At 41.3% G+C, this 21908-nt stretch overlaps 1 protein-coding gene across 2 annotated transcripts in view; it reads right to left on the bottom strand.

Annotated features, from left to right (window-relative positions):
• The window catches only part of LOC113895360 (SH3 domain-binding glutamic acid-rich protein-like), a 72360-nt gene extending 51939 nt beyond the window's left edge, over positions 1-20421 (bottom strand). The window contains exons 1-3 of one of the 2 annotated variants that reach the window (XM_027546488.1): positions 20170-20421; positions 12377-12562; positions 1138-1218 (exon numbers count right to left, since the gene is read on the bottom strand). In XM_027546488.1, coding sequence (XP_027402289.1) covers positions 1138-1218; positions 12377-12562; positions 20170-20214 — 312 coding nt within the window. In that variant the 5' untranslated portion in view covers positions 20215-20421. The remainder of the gene's footprint in view (positions 1-1137; positions 1219-12376; positions 12563-20169) is intronic. The other variant, XM_027546495.1, reaches the window with a different exon arrangement.
• Positions 20422-21908: the final 1487 nt, after the last annotated feature.

Below are 21908 nucleotides of genomic sequence, written 5' to 3'. Positions count from 1 at the left end.
AGGCACCATCTCTTAAACATACTAGCTAAACTAATGTGACTCCGTTAACAAACTCTTTCATCAAATAAAAAAGATTGAATTGTGTGTAATAACTTTTAGCACTTTTTTTAAGCTGTTAATAAAATGTATGAAATATGTTGCATTTAAGTTGACCAAAGCCAGAAAGGTGTTTCATTATCTTAACAGGAGGCTTTATCCTCCTATAGAACCATTAGCCATCTGGGAAATCTACATTACCATTTGGAGACAGAATCTGTTAAACTTCATAAAAGAGACCTCAGGCATTATTACCTAAAGAATGCAGACACATGGAAGACAGCACACCCACATGCCTCTGAGACACACCCATCTCTGTAAGGTAATCCTTTCAGGGGAGCTCAGAATTTACTTGTGCAAGAATTAACTTTCACAAAAATCTCTTTTGAAATGAAGCAGGGCACAAACAAATTAACTAAGAAATAAATGAATTAGATAAATGTGTGCTTGTCTTGTATCTATGTCATGTATGAGATGCTTGGTAGAGGTAAGGGTTTCAATGAAAGTAAAGAATAAAGCCAGATGATCTCCATCAAACATTCAAATTCATGGTACTTGTTTTATTAGCATAATTCTTTATTTCAATGATATTAATACATAATTAAAGATGAAACAACACCAGAGGGGGGGGGGAACCTTATGAAATTTATTTACGAGTCTAGATCATACTTTTTCCCTCCTTACCAGATACAAAAAGGCAAAATTCAATTTATTTTAAACAGAAATAATAGAAGAGTATATATCACTATAAAATTAACTAACATAAGCTGTTGTGAAAAATTCACAACAAAATAATTTCATAGATATAACCTGAGAATTTATATTTTTACATATTCAATTAACACCCTTAAAATTATTGAATGCAATATTTCTTAACTTAGGTATTGTAAAACTTATTATAACTAGGTATAAACCTCAAAAATAATAAAAGTATAGTTCTGAAATATGTTTCAGTAGAACCCATGCATATCTCTGCATAAGAAAAAGAAGTATATTGCAATCATGTTAATTTAAAGATCATTATTTATTTAACAGTCTCGGATGCTGATCTTATCCTCACTTATGACCTATATCGAACCCCATGGGGGTGCTCAAGCTTACCTTTGAGCCTGGAGGGGGAGCCAAGCCAAGGAAGGAATAAATAATATTCTCTTCTTTTGCAGAAAAGAAAGAGTCAAAATCCTTGAAGCAAAGAAAAAGAATGATTAAACCCAATACACACTTGTGAGTCAGTACATTGACCTAAGTTAATCTTTCTTATTTATTAGTCATAAAGTGAGGAGCTAACACAAAAGCTTATTCGCTTTGCCAAAGATGATAAATCCCCAAATTTGGGAAATTGAACCATGAAGTTTACATTTGTTTTTACACGCCTTCATTGTGCCTGTTATAGTATAGTGAGAACACACACACACGGAGTATCCCGGCTCAGGAATTACTGACAAGACTCAAACATACATTGGCAGTCTTGCTACTGCCTACCCTCTCCTGACATGTGCTAAGAGTTTAAAACCAAAGACAGTCCACCTATGTTAAGAAGAAAATTTTATGTAATTCCTGTGTGTTCATCTTATCCAAAGCTTTGCTTTTTTCCTACCTGTCACCCTGATTCTCTGTGATTATTTTCTTCTTTTGTACTGAATGTATTTTTGTAAGCTGCCTCATATCTTAAGGGAAATATCACATACTCTGAGTGAGTCTTTGGTATTAAAAATACTCATTGATTCCCAGAACACACACTTACTAGTTGTTGCTAAAGATTACATGATAGGATGCATTAGTAGTAGTAGTACTAGTAAGTTGTCATTGTTCAGTCACTAAGTCATGTCTGCCTGTTTGTGACCCCATGGACTGCAGCACACAGGCTCCTCTGTTCTACACTATTTCCTGGAATTTGCTCAAATTCATGTCCATTGAGTCAGTGATGTTACTCAACCATCTCATCCTCTGCCAACCCCCTTCTCCTTCTGCCTTCAATCTTTCCCAACGTCAGGGTCTTTTCCAATCAGTCAGCTCTTCACATCAGGAGGCCAAAAGTATTGGAGCTTCAGCTTCAGCATTGGTCCTACCAATGAATATCAAGGACTGATTTCCTTTAGGATGGACTGGTTTGATCTCCTTGCAGTCCAAGGGATTTTCCAAAGTCTTCTCCAACACCACAGTTCAAAAACATGAATTCTTCAGCACTCAGCTTTCTTTATGGTCCAGCTCTCACACCTGTACATGACTACTGGAAAAACCATAGCTTTGACTAGATGGAACTTTGTTGCAAAGTAATGTCTCTGCTTTTTAATATGCTGTCTAGGTTTGTCATACCTTTTCTTCCAAGGAGCAAGCGTCTTTTAATTTCATGGCTGCAGTCACCATCCACAGTGATTTTGGAGCCCAAGAAAATAAAGTCTCTCACTAACATGCAAATTTTCCCAGATATCTCTTGCTAAATTTTGGATGGATTTCACAATTTTTTGCTCTTAACAACATATATATATGTGTGTGTGTGTGTGCTTATACATATATATATATATAAGCCTGTACATATGTGTGTGTATATATGTGTGTGTGTATATATATATATATATATATATAACATGTATATATATAACTGCTAAGTCGCTTCAGTCGTGTCTGACACTGTGTGACCCCATAGACGGAAGCCCACCAGGCTCCCCCATCCCTGGGATTCTCCAGGCAAGAACACTGGAGTGGGTTGCCATTTCCTTCTCCAGTGCATGAAAGTGAAAAGTGAAAGGGAAGTCGCTCAGTCATGTCCGACTCCTAGGGACCCCATGGACTACAGCCTACCAGGCTCCTCCATCCATGGGATTTTCCAGGCAAGAGTACTGGAGTGGGGTGCCATTGCCTTCTCCGATATATATAACTAATATATATTTATATATATTAAACTAATGTATAATACTTTATCGAGCCCATCTTTGCATGAAATGTTCCCTTGGTATCTTTAATTTTCTTGAAGAGATCTCTAGTCTTTCCCATTCTGTTGTTTTCCTCTATTTCTTTGCATTGATCACTGAGGAAGGCTTTCCTATCTCTTCTTGCTATTCTTTGGAACTCTGCATTCAGATGCTTATATCTTTCATTTTCTCCTTTGCTTTTTGCTTCTCTTCTTTTCACAGCTATTTGTAAGGCCTCCCCAGACAGCCATTTTGCTTTTTTGCATTTCTTTTCCATGGGGATGGTCTTGATCCCTGTCTCCTGTACAATATCACGAACCTCATTTCATAGTTCATCAGGCACTCTATCAGATCTAGGCCCTTAAATCTATTTCTCACTTTCAGTGTATAATCATAAAGGATTTGATTTACGTCATACCTGAATGGTCTAGTGGTTTTCCCTACTTTCTTCAATTTAAGTCTGAATTTGGTAATAAGGAGTTCATGATCTGAGCCACAGTCAGCTCCTGGTCTTGTTTTTGTTGATTGTATAGAGCTTCTCCATCTTTGGCTGCAAAGAATATAATCAATCTGATTTCCGTGTTGATAATGTGGAAAATTCTTCAAGAGATGGGAATACCAGACCATTTGACCTGCCTCTTGAGAAATCTGTATGCAGGTCAGGAAGCAACAGTTAGAACTGGACATGGAACAACAGACTGGTTCCAAATAGGAAAAGGAGTACGTCAAGGCTGTATATTGTCACCCTGCTTATTTAACTTATATGCAGAGTACATCATGAGAAACGCTGGACTGGAAGAAACACAAGCTGGAATCAAGATTGCTGGGAGAAATATCAGTCACCTCAGATATGCAGATGACACCACCCTTATGGCAGAAAGTGAAGAGGAACTCAAAAGCCTCTTGATGAAAGTGAAAGTGGAGAGTGAAAAAGTTGGCTTAAAGTTCAACATTCAGAAAACGAAGATCTTGGCATCTGGTCCCATCACTTCATGGGAAATAGATGGGGAAAAGACTATTTTTTTGGGCTCCAAAATCACTGCAGATGGCAACTGCAGCCATGAAATTAAAAGATGCTTACTCCCTGGAAGGAAAGTTATGACCAACCTAGATAGCATATTGAAAAGCAGAGACATTACTTTGCCAACAAAGGTCCGTCTAGTCAAGGCTATGGTTTTTCCTGTGGTCATGTATGGATGTGAGAGTTGGATTGTGAAGAAGGCTGAGCGCCAAAGAATTGATGCTTTTGAACTGTGGTGTTGGAGGAGACTCTTGAGAGTCCCTTGGACTGCAAGGAGATCCAACCAGTCCATTCTAAAGGAGATCAGCCCTGGGATTTCTTTGGAAGGAATGATGCTAAGGCTGAAACTCCAGTACTTTGGCCACCTCATGCAAAGAGTTGACTCACTGGAAAAGACTCTGATGCTGGGAGAGATTGGGGGCAGGAGGAGAAGGGGACGACAGAGGATGAGATGGCTGGATGGCATCACTGACTCGATGGATGTGAGTTTGAGTGAACTCCAGGAGTTGGTGATGGACAGGGAGGCCTGGCGTGCTGCGATTCATGGAGTCGCAAAGAGTCGGACACGACTGAGTGATGAACTGAACTGAATTACTAACAAGTAGTCAAGTAGTAGTTATAGTACAGGGAACTACATTCAATATCCTGTGATAAACCATAATGGAAAGGAATATGAAAACAAATATATGTATAACTGAATCACTTTGTTACATACCAGACACTAACACAACATTGTAACTCAACTACACTTCTATAAAATTTAAAAAAAAAAAAAAAAAGAAGAAGGACTTCCCTGGTTGTCCAGTATTTGAAAATCTGCCTGCCAATCAGGGAACACCAGTTGGATCCCTGTTCCTAGTTGGGAAGATCCCACATGCCGCAGAGCCACTAAGCCCATGTGCCACCAACTACTGAAGCCCACATGCCTAGAGTTTGTGCTCGGAAACGAGAGAAGCTACCTCAGTGAGAAGCCTGTGAACCACAACTGGACGGTAGCCCCTGCTTGCCGCAACTAGAGAAAGCCCGTGCACAGCAACGAAGACTGAGCTTGGCCAAAAATAGACAAATTAATTAATTTAAAAAGCAAACAAAACTTGACCATAATGGCAAAACAAAAGATAATTTTTATTAACATGTTGATATGTACACTATCAAAGTTATATGTAAGATATAATAAAATTGCCATCATACAAAAATATTAAAAAATAAAACAGTGTGTTCAGTAACATCAGTGTGTTGAAAACACCCTCCCCCTGCCCTAATCAGGCAGGCATCCTGTCCTCTCTTGCAGCCCTGGGTCCCCAGACATATTTGCCTCTCTGCTGCATGGTCGAAGACCCTTTTAGCTGCGCTCAGGACCAGGCAGGCACTCCAACCCTCACATTGGTGAAAATGCACAGACTCCAACTTGGCATCAGCAGACAAGTCTGCCACTTCCTGTTAGTATTTTTCTGCCAGGCGGGTGACCTGGCCTCCACTGGGCCTGGCTTCCTGGCGGTGTCCCCTTTCTGTAGCTAGAGGTTGTCTGCCATGCCCTCGAGATAACATCTTCATCTGTTCTGCCCAGAGCAGCAGGAATTCAGGCTGGCAGGGACACGATGGTACACAGAACCACCCATGACACCAGCCCTTGCACTGACCTGGTGCAGAGAAAGCCACTGCTTGCCCTTGAGGTCCCCTCCAGCTGCTGCCATCATCATTTGAGAATTCACAGAGGCCATTGAGTCAACTTAAGTGATAGCCTTATTCTGATGCTCAACATTTCTATCATGTGGAAAGATATGCTAACCATTCAGATTTATGCCATTTTATTTTTTTAAAGCAGGTTTATTACTTTATGTTTTTAATTTTTATTTTATATTGGAGCATAGTTGGTTCACAATGCTTTGTTAGTTTTAGGTGCATAGCAAAGGGATTCAGTTATACATAGACATATATCCATTCTTTTTCAGATTCTTTTCTCATATAGACTATTACAAAATATTGAGTAGATTTATGCTGGCATCCTTGACACAATGGACATGAGTTTGAGCAAATTCCAGGAGATAGTGAAGGACAGGGAAGCTTGGCGTGCTGCAGTCCATGGGGTTGTATGCAAAGAGTCGGAGACAACTTAGCAACTGAACAACTATGCCATTTCAAACCTGACACGTCCTTCAGAACTTTGAGTCTTTTTAAAATTGGAATCTACAATACAAATAGTCATTTTACCTACTTTCTGCAGACAAAGTCCTCTGCCTCATTAATGCCCTTTTGTTGGGAATATCCACAGATTGCAGAAAAGCAAGTTTAGCAAAGCTGCTAGTAAGAAAAACTACTAATACCTCTCTGAATGCAGAAAGAATTCAAAACAGCTAAACATAAAATCATTTGTATGCTTATCTCATTAGAGCCGTATTTATAATAGGAAAACACATCTTAAAAATACAAGTCTTTTTTCTTAGTTGGGAAATCTTTTCTTCTTCCACAGTTAATACAGAAAGCATTGCTAGATGACAGTAAAATGAAATAAGAAATGCCTTTGAAGTTCTATTTCTATAGCAGAAAATAACTACAGAATTTTTATTCTGGGATAAACATAGGTTGAAAGAAAAGACTTCAGTATTGTCCCCACTGTAACTAGTCTTAATTGAAAAGGACAGTGAAAATAAGAAAAAGTAAGAGATTTAAAATTCTACTTTCACTAGAAAAGTACTAGAAGAAAACGAGATGATTCCTTTAATGATATTAGAGTGCTGAATGATTTTCTAAACAAGACATAGAGTGCAGGGACTATAAAACATATTAATAAACTGTCTACAGAAAATACATGTTAAGCCCTGCATTCCAGAAAAAAAAAAAAAAACTTCAAAAAGTCAAAAGACAAATAAGAAACATAGGGAAATATTTGCAACATCTATGGTAGTGAAAGGGCTACTTTCCATCATAAGCAAACATTCTCACAAGCCAATAAACATTACCTGGAACCAAACAGAAAAAGTAGAAAGTCATAGGAAAAAAACACAGAAAGCTTATAAACAGAGGAAAAGATGTTCAGCCTCTGCAATAAAGACAGAAATCCAAGTCAAAGCAGTGAGAACACATTTTTCATCTAACAAATTGATTAAGTTTGCATATAGAGTATTATCAAAGTCACAGGAAACCAGCCACACCCAAATATAAAATGGTGCAACTACAGTCCAGATTTAATATCTATTGAAATATGAGATGCATATATGCTGTAACTCAGCACATCTTCTAGGAATTTATCCTATATATACACCCAGACTGAACACAAAGTTCTGTACGTGTAAAGAGACTTCTGCAGCATCGTCTGTAGCTGAGAAGAGACGTGAAGTCTCTCAGTCGTGTCTGACTATTTGCAACCCTAGGAACTGTAGCCTGCCAGGTTCCTCTGTCCATAGGATTTTCCAGGCAAGAATAGTGGAGTGGGTTACCATTTCCTTCTCCAGGGGATCTTCCCAACCCAGGGGTCGAATGCAGGTCTCCTGCATTGCAGGCTGAGCCAGAGGGAAACTGAAAACAACCTGAATGTTTCCCGTTAGAGAACTGTGGCAATTAATTATGGCATATCTAATGGAATGTTTTGCAACCATTGAAATAAAGAATATGTGACCCACCAATCCCACTCCTGAGCTTCCATGGTGGCTCAGTGGTTTAAAAAAAAAAAAATCTGCCTGCAAAGCGGGAGACATGGGTTCGATTCCTGGGTCAGGCAGATGCCCTGGAGAAGGAAATGGCAACCCGCTCCAGTATTCTGCCTGGAGAATCCCATGGACAGAGGAGCCTGGGTGGCTACAGGCCATGAGGTCTCAAAGAGTCAGGCACAACTGAGCATACTACATACGCCAATATAAAATTTTAAAAAGCTTTTTAAAAAGAATATGAGCAGCTCTGCAATAACCTCTGAGATACAGTTATTAAGTGAAAAGAACAAGTGTATAGAGTTTATTCCCATTTTTTTAAGTGACTAACAATGGTTAATATACGTACAAAATTCATGGAAGGCCAAACAAGAAATTACCAACATTGATGGGTCAAAGCAGGACGGCTACATAATTTGCAGGGCCCAGTGCAAATAAAGTGATAAAAACAAGGCAACCCGTTTTCAAAAATCATTATGAATTTCAAGACAGCAACAGTAGAGTGTTAAAATAAGCAGAGTGCTCTCTTGAGTGGAGCCAGGTGTAACTTCCCAGGTGGTGGGCTCATAAATCTGGCCCACCTCAGAAAAAGGAACTGCTACCGCTACTGCTAAGTCACTTCAGTCGTGTCCGACTCTGTGCGACCCCATAGATGGCAGCCCACCAGGCTCCCCCGTCCCCGGGATTCTCCAGACAAGAACACTGGAGTGGGTTGCCATTTCCTTCTCCAATGCATGAAAGTGAAAAGTGAAAGGGAAGTCGCTCAGTCGTGTCCGACTCCTAGCGACCCCATGGACTGCAGCCCACCAGGACCCTCCGTCCATGGGATTTTCCAGGCAAGAGTACTGGAGTGGGGTGCCATTGCCTTCTCTGCAGAAAAAGGAACTAGAGGGGTCTAAAATGGGAGGAAGAATCATCTCCACTGTGGACAACTCTGGAACCATTTTAATTTTTCTGTGTGTACACAGACTCATTTTTCAATTATTAAAAAAAAAATTTATATGTAATTTTCTGCTGGCCCAGTAGTTAAGAATCCACCTTGCAATGCAGGAACTGTGGGTTGGACCCCTGGTTGGGGAATTAAGATCCCACATGCCACGAGGCAACTGAGCCCACACATTTCAACGACTGAGCCCTCACACCACAACTAGAGAGCCCGTGCACCACAACAAAAGATCCCTCATGACTCAACAAAGATCCCCCATGAGGCAACTAAGACCAAGTGCAGACAAATAAATAAATAAATTTTTAATTTCTAAAAAATAAAAATTGACCAACACCATTGGCCCCCACCCCAAGAAGCCTTTTTCTCCCTTTCCTTATCTAATAAGAGCCACAATTCTTAGAAATTCAGGTCAGGTTGGATAGATGTCCGGAAGCCAAGCAGTCTGGAGGGTGTGGGGAGAGGAGTGTGGTGTACAGGGGAGGGACCCTCCCTTACCAAGGAAATACTTTCCTCACTCTGGGAAGCCCCAGCTTCAATCACAAGAGAGTTGGACTGGACCATTGTTCCTTGTTTAGTCACCAAATAGTGTCCAGCTCCTTGTGACCACATGAACTGCAGCACACCAGGCTCCTCTGTCTTCCACTATCTCCTGGAGTTTGCTCAAATTCATGCTCACAGAGTTAGTGATGCTATCTAAACTCTCATCCTCTGCCATCCCCTACTCCTATTGCCTTCAGTCTCTCCCAGCATCAGGGTCTTTTCCAATGAGTCAGCTCTTTGCATCAGGTGGCCAAAGTATTGGAGCTTCAGCTTCAGCATCAGTCTTTCCAATGAATATTTAGGGTTAATTTCCTTTAGGATTGACTGGTTTGATCTCCTTGCAGTCCAAGGGACTGGCCATAAGTTCCACTAAATAATTACTCAACACCTTAAACCTGTTTGAAAACACTCTCACATCCACAGGACTTTAAGTTAAGCCTCTGAAGAAGCCTAACACAGCCATGTAAATTCACACAGCCTGTACTTCCCCCTCAAAAGCCATGTCCACCCAGAATCTCAGAAAATGACCTTATTTGGAAATTGGGATATTGGCTTCCCTGGTGGCTCAGATGGTAAAGAACCCACCTGCAATGCAGGAGACCTGGGTTCAATCCCTGAGTCAGGAAAATCCTGTGGAGAAAGGAATTACTACCCACTCCGTATTCTTGCCTGGAAAATCCCATGGACAGAGGAGCCTGGTGGGCTATAATCCCTGGGGTCAAAAAGAGTCAGACATGACTGAGCAACTAACACTTTCTCTTTTTACTTTCACCAATGTAGTTACTTATGATGAGGCCATGCTGGACTAGGGTGGACGCTATTCCAATGATTTCTGTCTTTATACGAAAGCCATGTGAAGACACAGAGAGACCCCAAGAAGAAGGCCATGTAAAGATGGAGGCAGAGAAGGACCTGATGTGTCAACAAGTGGAGGAATGTCAGAGATGGCTGGCGGCCACCAGAAGCCGGGAGAGACTCATCAAACAGATTTTCGCTTAGAGCCTGCTGCACAAGCCAACCCTACTGATGCCTTGATTTAAAACTTCTGGCCTCCAGAACTGTGAAAGAATAAATTTCTGTTGTTTTAAAGCACTGTAACCATCAGCTGGGGATGCCATAACAGAATACCATACGCTGGGTGGCTGACTAACAGAAATGTGTTCTGGGTGTAGCATCATTAAGTGCTGCTCTCTGCCTGGCTCATAGACAGTTGCCTCTGGCTGTGTGATCACAGGGTGAAGAGAAAGGGGTCTCTTTCTCTTCCTCCTCCCATAAGGGAACTAATCCCACCATGAAGGCCCCACCCACAGGACTTCATCTGATCCTAATCACCTCCCAAAGATCCCTTTTTCAAATACCATCACCTTGGGCCTTAGAACTTCAACATACAAATTTAGGGGGACACAAACATACAGTCCATAAGAATCACCAGGTTTGTGGTATTTTGTTATATCAGCCCTAAGAAAGTTATATAAACCCCCAACAGCAGAACAATTCATGCTTCAAATGAGAGGTCTAAAAGCTTTTCTGTAAATGTCATGTCATCTAGTCACTCAATCATGTCTGACTCTAAGACCACATGGACTGCAGCCCACCAGGCTCCTCTGTCGATGGGATTCTCCAGGCAAGAATACTGTAGTGGGTTGCCAGTTCCTTCTCAGAGGACCTTCCTGACTCAGAGATCAAACCTGGATCTCCTACTTTGCAGGCGGTTTGTTTACTATCTGAACCACCAGAAAAGATAGTAAATCTCAATGTTTTTCGCTTTGTGGGTCAGATGGTCTCTGTTGCAACTGCTCAGTTCTGCCATCATGCAAAATTAGCCATAGGCACTAGGTGGTAAATTAGTGCAGGCGTGTCCAATAAAATTTCACCAAAACAGAAAGCTGCAGGCCTTGGCACTCGGGCTGTAGTTTGATGACACTTGCTTTAGGTGAGAAATATAATCACAAAGAGAAGCTGAGCTAAAGGACCAGCAGTTTTGTATAGCAAGGAGAAAGGTGGTGACTTCCCTGGCAGTCTAATGGTTAAGACTCCATGCTTCCAAGGCAAAGGGCAAACGTTTGATTCCTGGTCGAGGAATTACGATCCCACATGCCACGTGGTGAAGCAAAACAAAATAATAATTGCCTACAATTTTTTAATAAATAATTAATTTTTTATAAAAGAGAAGGAGTGAGTGAAAAAATCCTATACCAGGCTCCGACCTCCAGAACCAGCACAGCTCTGGGTAATTAGTTCCCTCTGCCTTCCAGAAGCATGATGGCCAAAGTCTGAAAAATGACCTGGAAGACTTAGATGACCCCCCAAAGCTAACTCCAGCTCTCATGCTCCAAAGTCCTTTGAGCTTTTAAACGTTTCTTTTCAACAATTTGATTTACCAAGCAGAATCTGTAAACCCTGAGGAAAAAATGATTTTGTGGTAAAATGAATGACTAAATGTATAAAATAAAATTGCTATTATAATTAAGTGCCCAGAAGAGTTTTTGTTGGTTTTGTTTTGTTTTTGGTGGTTGACGAACAACAGACATTTATTTCTCACAGATCTGGAGGCTGGAAGTCCAAGATGAAGGTGTCAGCAGATTCAGTGTCTGTTGAATACCCCCTCTCTGGTTCATAAACGGTCATCTTCTTGTGTCCTCACAAGGAGGAAGGGTGTCCATAACAGTTTTTTAGCAATTTAGATGCATTTACACAAAACTTTCTGCCTGCAATTCAGGAGACCCGGGTTCGATCTTAGGTTGGGAAGACACCCTGGAGAAGGAAATGGAAAGCTACGCCAGTATTCTTGCCTGGAGAATTTCATGGACAAAGGAGCCTGGCAGGCTACAGGCCATAAGACCACAAGAGTTGAACATGACTGAGGGACTAACGCTTTCACTTTCACACAAAACTTTACTTCTGCAAATCATTCTTTACAAAGGTGAAAGTGTACCCAGTGGATGCAGGTATGTGTACCCTACCAGGGTGAACAGAATGTCATTTCAACTAAACACTTATTTTGCCTGAACAGGTGGCCTCCTCTCTTCAAAATAAAATAAAAAACCTAAAGGAATCCCAAGAACTTATGAATCATCATTTTATTGTTTCTATCATTTTTAAAATCTCAACTATTTATTCTCCACCATGGATCTAACCATCCAGGTATCAAATAGTAGAAATAGATCACAAGCTGAAAAATGTCAACAAATGTAAATGCTACCTCGAAGCTTATCTGCTTTAAACAATTTCTGATAAACACACATGCAGAAGAATTTTCAGAGAAACTAAATCTCACCCCACAATACTGCTCCTCGTTAAAGATCTGAGGAGGCAGCGGAATCCCATTCTGAGGTTTCTTCTCTCCGGGAACATTTTCTCTCATCCACTTCCTGTTGTCTTCATCTCCAGCAATATCGAACTCCTTAAAATCGATTTTATTAGCTTCCAAAAAGCCCACAACTTCTTGCTGTTTCTTCCTAATCTAGTCATGAGAAGAAAAGGATTACCGTTAGACCGTTTTGTAAAAACCCATTCTCCAACTATACCATACAATACCAATAACTTTGCTAAGTATTTAAACAAGAAAAATCATAAAATCACACTTCTTCATTTAATAGGATCAACAGAGCAATCATTTAAATTCTGAAAATTTAATCTCATCAATGTTTAAATCATGATATAGTCAACCGAATAGGAATAAAGATACTATCATCATAGCTTTTATTCGAGGTCTTCAAAATACTTTTAATTCTCTGCTAAGCTTTAAAGCCAAAAAATAAATAGAGATTGGTTACAAAGAACAAGATGATAGAAAGAAGGAAAAAAAACACAATTTACTATGAAACTCAAATACCAAGTATACCCACACTAAAAGGCACTATTCACAGTTATGAAAATGGGAACATGAGTCACGCTGAACAAACGTAGCTTTAGAAATAACACAGGAAACCGAAAAGTCCGCATGGAGGTTATTGGAAAAGGAAGAGCAGGGAAAAAACTAGAAAAGCTGGTGGATATTTCTCCTGGCACATGAAAGAGTAAAGCAGTAAAATAATTGTTCTCTATTCACAACCAACTCTTTAAGCAAAATCAAAGTGCAGCCGCACCTAAGAGAAAACCCAGGTGCCCTTTTCTCCACACGTGGGTCACCAGTAAGGACTGTATTCTACCAATGTCATTTCTTTGTGAATGTGGCCATCTTGAAATCTTAGCCCTCCTTCCCCAATTTTCTCTCTTCAGTCAGAATTTTTCTCTCTTCAGTCAAGGAATTTACTCCCAGAATGCACGATGCCTTTTTTTTTTTTTTTTTTTGACTGAGGGCATATGGGATCTTAGTTCCCTGACCAGGGATCAAACCTGCACCTGCTGCATTGGAAGCATGGAGTCTTACCCACTGGACCACTAGGCTGTTTTGTAGACAACTTACAGCAGAGTGCGGACCACATTGTAAGAACTCTGGGAGAAACTTCAAAATGATCAATAGCATAAACCAATCAATACTCATTTATTGATTCCTTACCCTGCACAAGACATGGTGCCAAGCTCTTCACATGAATAGATTCATAAGATGTTATTTGGGTTAAAAAAAAAAATGCACTCATTTGCACAGATGATAAAGAGGCACAATATGGTCCTTTCTTAAAACTGAAAGTTTACATTAGTATCTTCTTTGATATAAAAATATCCAATATCTTAATTTTAAGTCCTCTGAATGGAATATTGCCTCACAATGAAAATAGTCATTAAGAATGTTTTCTAGGATATGAGCCCCCTTGTCATTTTCATGTAACTTGTTTATCAGCAGAAGGACTAGATTCTGAGGATTCCAAACACTGAAAAGGTACATGCCCATCCTAAACCCAACATCTAGATTCAAACCCTCTTTTGTTTAAACCCAATTCATTCGATATAAATCTTTATCGATTTATAAAAGTCACTGAAAGTCACTCAGTCATGTCCAACTTTTTGAGAGCCCATGGACTATACAGTCCATGGAATTCTCCAGGCAAGAATACTGGAATAGATAGCCTTTCCCTTCTCCAGGGGATCTTCCCAACCCAGGGATCGAACCCAGGTCTCCCACATTGCAGGTGGATTCTTTACCAGCTGAGCCACCAGGGAAGCCCAAGAATACTGGAATGGGTAGCATATCCCTTCTCCAGAGGATCTTCCCGATCCAGGAATTGAACCAGGGTCTCCTGCACTGCAGGTGGATTCTTTACCAACTGAGCTTTCAGAGATTTATACACCTCCCCAAAATTCTTATTTTATTCATTTTTGCCAAAATGATTGGTTATATCAATGACTTTTGTGTAGAGGTTCCTTCCTAAGGTAAGGTAAAGAAAGATACATATGGATGCTTATGCCCTAGAATCAAATCACCACCAAAAATGAACCCTATGTAATTTGGTTTGGGTGGTGACTTGATTATATATAGATATAGCATATTAATTATAAGCATAATGTTACTGTTTAATAATTTAATTAATATAAATTACTGTTTTATAATTTTAATTAATGTACAGTGAATATAAATTATGGGCTTCCCTAGTGGCTTAGATGGTAAAGAATCTGCCTGCAATGCAGGAGACCTGGTTACATCCCTGGGTCAGGAAGGTCCCCTGGAGAAGGGAATGGCAACCCACTCTAGTATTCTTGCCTGGAGAATCCCAAGGGCAGAGGAGCCTAGTGGGCTACACTCCATGGAGTAACAAAGAGCTGGACACGACTGAGTATCTAATACTTACCTAAATATAAATTATATATAAATTTTTGTATATAAATTACATATACCCATACATAAATGGTAATCATACATTTTCTTAATTAATATTTGTACCATCAACATAATAAAGATAAAACAACTAAAAGCATTAGGTCAATAAATTAAAGGCTGCTCTTAGCTACAATAAAACATTTAATCCATAAGACTCAGGCCAAGGGATCTATTTCAGTTTGGGGCAAGCGTAGACAAAAAATAAAAACATAAGTCATACAGAAAGGAATAGAACGATGGAAGGTCCCTTAAGAATCTGGCATAAGCACTTAGGCACATTCCTGAGTGTCACATCTCTCAGAACCAATGGACAGACTGCTCACCTCCCCACCAGGGTGAGCTTCCCCAAGGCTATGCTAGGGGAACCCCAGACCTCCTGGTCCTTCTAGTGGAAACTGGACTCCATATTCCCGGGCCTCACGGCGGAGTTTCTGAATATCAGAAAATCCCACCAGACACGACGACCGGTTGTTGGACTAAATTATTACTTTAATCATGTTTTCTCTACATACTCTCCAACCTGTTCATAATTACTATGTCACTTTATAAACCACTTACTCCTTTAGTTATTTTCAGAGATAACCTTGCTGTTGTTTCAAAGAGTAGAGACATCCTCACTTCAGGTAGATTTCCTTTTAGTTAAATACTCAGAAGGCAACATTCTGTATTCTGTTCAAACCCTTCTCTTCCTTGCTCCTCAAATACCTTCAGCCTGGCTGAAGTCCACTTCCCCACGGACGGCATTCCCATCTCTATTAATCAGGCCTCAGGACTTAACTGAATCACTATACAACACACTTGAAACTAACACAACATTGTAAATTAACTACATGTCAATTATAAAAGAAAAGAACTTAAAAAAATCATGCCTTAGGATTTGAGGTGGGATGGAAAAGGATTTAATTTTATTCCACAGTTTCTAAATAGATGGAGAACATTTTCCCAAGTCCTGACTTATTTTTTTCTCTTCTGGAAAGTCAAAGAAAAATGGAGAAAAAAGGAGGGGATGATCTGTTGATTATTATCCCTCTCAAGACAAGCAATTACATCTACAGAAAGTTGACTGACTGTTGGGAGCATGATATTGCATTAAAGTTTATCTCTCAGCACCTCATTCAAAAAAAAGAGAAGAAAAATAAAATCTGCCATCCTGGACTTCCCAAACACCAGTCACTTAAAATAGGTCAAAAGCATTGCTCTCCTAGCTGTCTGGAGCACTTGACTTCTGCTGGGGGCTGGAGAAGGGTCTTAGGATGAGCCCAGAGGGAGGGGTGAGCACGTGACTCAACCTGGCTGGCACGTGGCCTTTGCCCACACTCTGATACCCATTTGAGTGTGGGTGCACTCTCCTACAACACCCCCTCGGTGGACCCTTGCTCAAGGAACCCCGCTACACACTCCCCACTCCTTGCAGTCGATGTACAGCTTTTCTCCACATGGCCTCCCAAGCTGACCCCAGGGACACAACATCAGCCCCCAGAGGGGAGCTCCCCTTCAAGGCTTCAAGGGGAGGGGTGGTGCAGAGCCCCCCAGCAGTCCTCACCACAGACCCACTTCTCCTTGCATGCTTCACCCCTTCTCCCCTCTCCAGGGTGCCATGGCCAAGGCTGCCTCATCCTTCTGAGCAGCCCCTCCGGAGGGTCTGGGGTCCTCAGGGTCTTTGTCACTTGGAGCCTTCGGGACCTCAGTGGAAGCTCAGAAAGCTCTGTTTTCTTATCCTGTTACATTGACTCATAAGAAAGTGTCATTCTCAAGGAGAACAGTTTTGTGGTTGCCAAAGCGGAGGAGGGTGTGGAAGAGATGGAGTGGGAATTTGGGATTAGCAGATGCAAACGATTGTATATAGAATGGATAAACAAGGCCCGACTATATAGCACAGAGAACCATAGTTAATATCCTGTGATAAATCATAATAGAAACGAATCTGAGAAAGAATGTATATGAATATATAACTGAATCACTTTGTTATACAGCAAAAATTAACACAACATGGTAAATCAACTATACTGCAATAAAATGAATCAAAAAATAAAAAGAAAGTGTCATTCGGGGTCCTGAAGTCACCGGCCACTGTTGGTGACTGTGATGCATCAGAGGGATCTTCGGGTCACTCGCTTGGCCCCTCCCACTTACTGTCTTGTACAGCTAGAAACCTCTCCAAAAGAGGTGACTGCACTGTAACATAAAGCACGCTACATCTAAGTGACAGGTGACCTGCGAGTCCATCCTGGCCAGGAAGGTTGCTATCTGAGCAGAAGCTCTGCTTGTCCATCACCTCATCTGCAAAATGGATAGAACACTGCCTTTCTCCCAGGGCTGGTGAGAACTAAGGAATGCATGGAAAAGCATTTTGCACCACAATTCGAGTAGCTGCACAATCAGGCACCCAGTACACTGTTACCTCATTGTCTCGTCCTGACTGCCACACCAGGCAAGAATTCTGATCAGCATCTTAAGATAACAAAACTGAGGTGCAGTGAATTAAAGAATTTCCCAAGGGTCACACCCAGAGTCATCAGTTCAAGAGCTATGTTTTTCCCTCTATGAAGTGATAAGGTTAGTCACTCAACTGTGTCTGACTCTTTTGCGACCCCATGGACTGTAGCCCACTGGGCTCCTCTGTCCATGAAATTCTCCATGCAAGAATACTGGAATGGATAGCCATTCCCTTCTCCAGGGGATCTTCCAACCCAGGGAGAGAATCTGGGTCTCCTGCATTGTGGGCAGATTCTTTACTATCTGAGCCACCAGGAAAGCCCAAGACTGGAAAAAGGACTAAGAAATCCAGGAGCCAGCATTAGTCTGTCCTTAATGATGGTGGCTCAGGGGCTGTGCATCTTGAAAACAGGGAGGACTGATCTCTCTCCCTTTGTCTTCAGCCCCTTGCAACAATGGCCTTCAAGATGAGGGGATGGTTAGACACGAAGACACAACCTTTTCCTGCTCCCAGGGTCTCTTCACCCACATCTATCTCTAAAGTAGTAAAACATGGAACCACAGTTTGGCATCAACTGTTAAAACAGAGATGTAATACACAACTGCATGTGTAATCTTCATCAAGAGATTACAATCAGTATTTTCCTTTTTCATTTATTTCATTCATCCAACAGAAGTCATAATGCTCTCTCTGATGATGTCACAGGCAAGAACCTATTTTTAAAGCATATAGACTGAAGAAATAAGGAGTAAAAGTTTTGTAGACCAACCACCATCCACACAGCATAAGTGCTGACAGCTGCTCTAGGTTGTCCTGCAAAGAAACTTCCGGGTGAAATTCCCTCAACCAGGAAAAGTCTTTAGCACAGACACCGTAGGAATAATCTGTTCTTATTCGTTATGATAAGACAGAAATTCTTCAGTTTATGTGGCTTGAGATAATTATTATGAACATCATCACAAATGAAGACCTTCTAATATTAACTAATAATTATAACAATGACAATAATATTAACAATTACTAATAATATTATTAACATTTAACATTAACTAATAATTATAATATCCAATAGCTATAACAATATTAATAGCTGATAATTATAGCATTAATTAATAATGATAATATTTATTAAGCACTTGAGACCATGCTGGACACTCTTGGTTTACTGACCCTTACTTACTGACCCTTGCTTACTGACCCTTACTGACTCTAACTCTTAACTTACTTCCTAAGTAAGTTGAGTTGAGTTCTATTCTTATCTTCATTTTACAGACAAGGAAATTGAGGCTTAGCAAGGTGAAATAACTTTCTCAAAGTCACATCGTCCCACGTGGCACCAAAACATTTGCTTACAGCAGCAAAATGAACTTGGATTTTTCAAGATCCTGGAATAAACAGTACCCCTCCAGGTCCTCCCAGGCTAATTAAAGCATGTTCCTAAATTTCAAGAACGTAGGAAATCAGAAAATCCGAAGAAAGGACCTGTTTGTTCATTGTCTTTGTTAAGGATGTCTAGGGTCACTCAGACCTGATCTATGGAATATGTACAAGATTGACAGGTTAGCAGTAAAAGTTTCCAGCAATGAGTGTGTCAACAGCTTATGTGAAGCCCACGATGAAAGCCATTTTCCATGATGAAAGCCATTTTCTTTAAAAAAAAAAAAAAAATTTTTTTTTTAATCTAAGCAATCCAAAAATGTGCTTTTTGTAGATCAAATTTCTGAGGTCATCAACAGCCGTAAAAGACTTCACCGTTTTACATTTGGAATTTTTTCATAAAATTGGAACATCATGAAAGATGCTCGGCAGATCATTAAACAGTTGTGTCAGAAGGAAGGACCAGGCTCTTTTCTCAGGTTTTCCTCTTGTCCTCTCTCGAAACGGTGTGAACTTTCAGGGCTGGAGGTGGGTGGTAGGGGAGAGGGGAAGCCATTCAGTAGCTGCTGTTAGGATTGTTCCCTGGGCCAGTCACTCGCCTAGGGTGTCATCCTGGCTGAGGGACCGCTGAAATCCAAGCTGCAACCCGAGAAGTTCCAGGAATCAGATATAAAAGGAAACAGCCCTTGTGCTGGTCTTCACCTCTCAGGACTAATAAAACTGTTTTCTCTCCACAGCCTTGTAGATGCTAAAATGCTGGTCCAAATATCAGTCCCAGACAGACACTGCAGGTTCAAGTCTAATACCAAAGCCTGAAGCATTTCCAAGGATAAAAGGAGTCCCTCCCTTACCCCTATTTCTTAAGGCACAAAACGAAGGCTGGACTTAGAGAGATGGCACCTATTTTTGGTCTGTTTGGATTCCTAGAGCATTTAAATCTGTAACCTCAGAGATATTTGGTTTTTTTCACTGTGACATCATTACCCTCAAATAATAGTATTACACATGCTAACTTTACACTTTCCTTAGGATTACACCACATACACAAGTCATTATAGCCAGGGGTCATTTTAGTAATCTGGCCCATCATAAGCTAAAAATGTTGTTACATAAAGTGTCATTTACTTGCAATATTAGATTTGTCTAAGTCTCACAGGATGAATGGCAGAAACATTCCACCAAAAAAAAAAAAAAAGCCTCTGATTCTACCAAAGATGCGACACAATAGACACAAATCACACATTAAGTCTTAGCATCCAACACACCCCCCCTTCCTCGAATCCCCTTCCACACGCAGCTGCCCCAGATCACACGTTTTACACACTTCTACACCATTCAGATCAAGGCAGAGAGCAAAGGGCTCACAGGCTTACTTACACACGCCTCAAAAAGAAATGTAAGCCCAGCGCTGGGCCATACCCGCTGCTTCTACTTCCAAGTCTGAGTTTTTCAGAAAAGAGGACGAGAAGAAAGCCCCCGAATTCCATCAGACACCTACCGCTATGGACCCAGATGATGTGGCAACAAACACTTTGATAACCATTTTGAGAGTCGGAATGAGGACTCCCCCCAACACACCCCTGCGAGGGAACGCGGAGCTAGACAGATTCTGACAGCGACACAGACAAGAGCCAGATGGGGGCTGGCGGGGCCCCAAGGCTGTCTGAGCGCCTGCCTCTCGGCTCAACTTAAGCCCGGCCTCTCCCGGGCATCCTGGGCTCTCCCCTCCATTGGCCCGGGAATATTTGGGGATCTGGCAAGAAAACAGTTGATTGGTTGATAAAAGCAGCCACTGCACCCTTTCCCCTACCACTTTAAAAGCCCGACAACTGTCCCTAAAAGGCAAGGCTGCGCTCTGCACCAATCAGAGGCCTGCGCGGAGATGCCCGGGGCGGAGAAAGGCGGGGCCCGGGGCGGAGGGAGGCGGGGCCCGGGGCGGAGGGTGGAGGAGAGAAGGGAAGGAGCTGGAGAAGCCCAGATAATCACCTCTGTCCCTGAGGAGGCTTTGTTTACAGGGCTTTTGGCAAACGCACAAGGAAGGGTCAGAACAGCCATAGAAACCTTTAAATAAATAAAGACGGGCTTCCTTAATTTAGAATTTTATGACAAATTAAAAAATTAAATGACCTTCAACTGGAGTCCGCTTTAATGAATCTCCACTTTAATTCTGCATTACATAGGTCTTGCTTTATTATATTGCATCAGATAAATTTGGCTGAGTGAAAAAAAATAAAGGAACAAGTGATGAAAGTTTACTCAAGAAAGTACGTTTGTCATTAATAAGAAAGAGTATCCCTTCTGGATCAGCAGTAGCGGTTGGTTATTAAATGTTTTTAAAGAGTGCGTGATTTTTATTATTAAGCCATTCAGTAGTGGCACCTAGTGTACAAAGTATGTTTGGTTTTTTTTTAATCTTTTGACCACACCGCATGGCACGTGTGATCTTGGTTCCCCAACCTGGGCTGGAACCAGTGCTCCCAGCGTTAGCAGAGAGGTATTTCAACCACTGTAGTGGAGAAGGCAGTGGCACCCCACTCCAGTACTCTTGCCTGGAGGGTCCCATGGATGGAGGAGCCTGGTGGGCTGCAGTCCATGGGGTCGCTGGGAGTCGGACACGACTGAGCGACTTCACTTTCACTTTTCACTTTCATGCATTGGAGGAAATGGCAACCCACTCCAGTGTTCTTGCCTGGAGAACCCCAGGGATAGGGGAGCCTGGCGGGTTGCCATCTATGGGGTCGCACAGAGTCGGACACGACTGAAGCGACTTAGCAGCAGCAGCAGTGCCAGAGAAGTCCCTAAAACATTAATACTTAGTCGTTGTTCATTATCATTTATGAATACTCATCTTTTCAAGTCTACTCTGAGGAATACCTTAATGAAACCTTCCAATACAATTCCAATGGATACAGTTAAAAAGTAAAACTAATGATGTTTTTTTCCATTGAGAAAAAAAAAAAATGCAATGAGCTGCCACACAATAGATTCCTTTAGGAGTGGCCTGTCTCCAGTTTTCTCCCTTTACCACCTGTTTCTCCTAAAGAACAGAAGCTGACAAGCCGAGGACCGTGTCAGGTTTCACTGACACCCTAAAGCAGGCAGGGAGGTGGCGGCCTGCTTGTCAGCACCAGTGACATCAACAAGCAAATTGTCTCCACTATTTTGGAGCCGTTGGGGGAAGGGGGATCTGTTTTTAACAGGCTCTCTCTGTGTGTCTTATTTGTATAGATAATTTGA

This window comes from Bos indicus x Bos taurus, chromosome 1, assembly GCF_003369695.1.
Source record: "Bos indicus x Bos taurus breed Angus x Brahman F1 hybrid chromosome 1, Bos_hybrid_MaternalHap_v2.0, whole genome shotgun sequence".
NCBI classification, from domain to species: domain Eukaryota; kingdom Metazoa; phylum Chordata; class Mammalia; order Artiodactyla; family Bovidae; genus Bos; species Bos indicus x Bos taurus.
The sequence above is the reverse complement of the archived record's forward strand: the minus strand, read 5'-3'. Positions and strand labels throughout refer to the sequence as shown.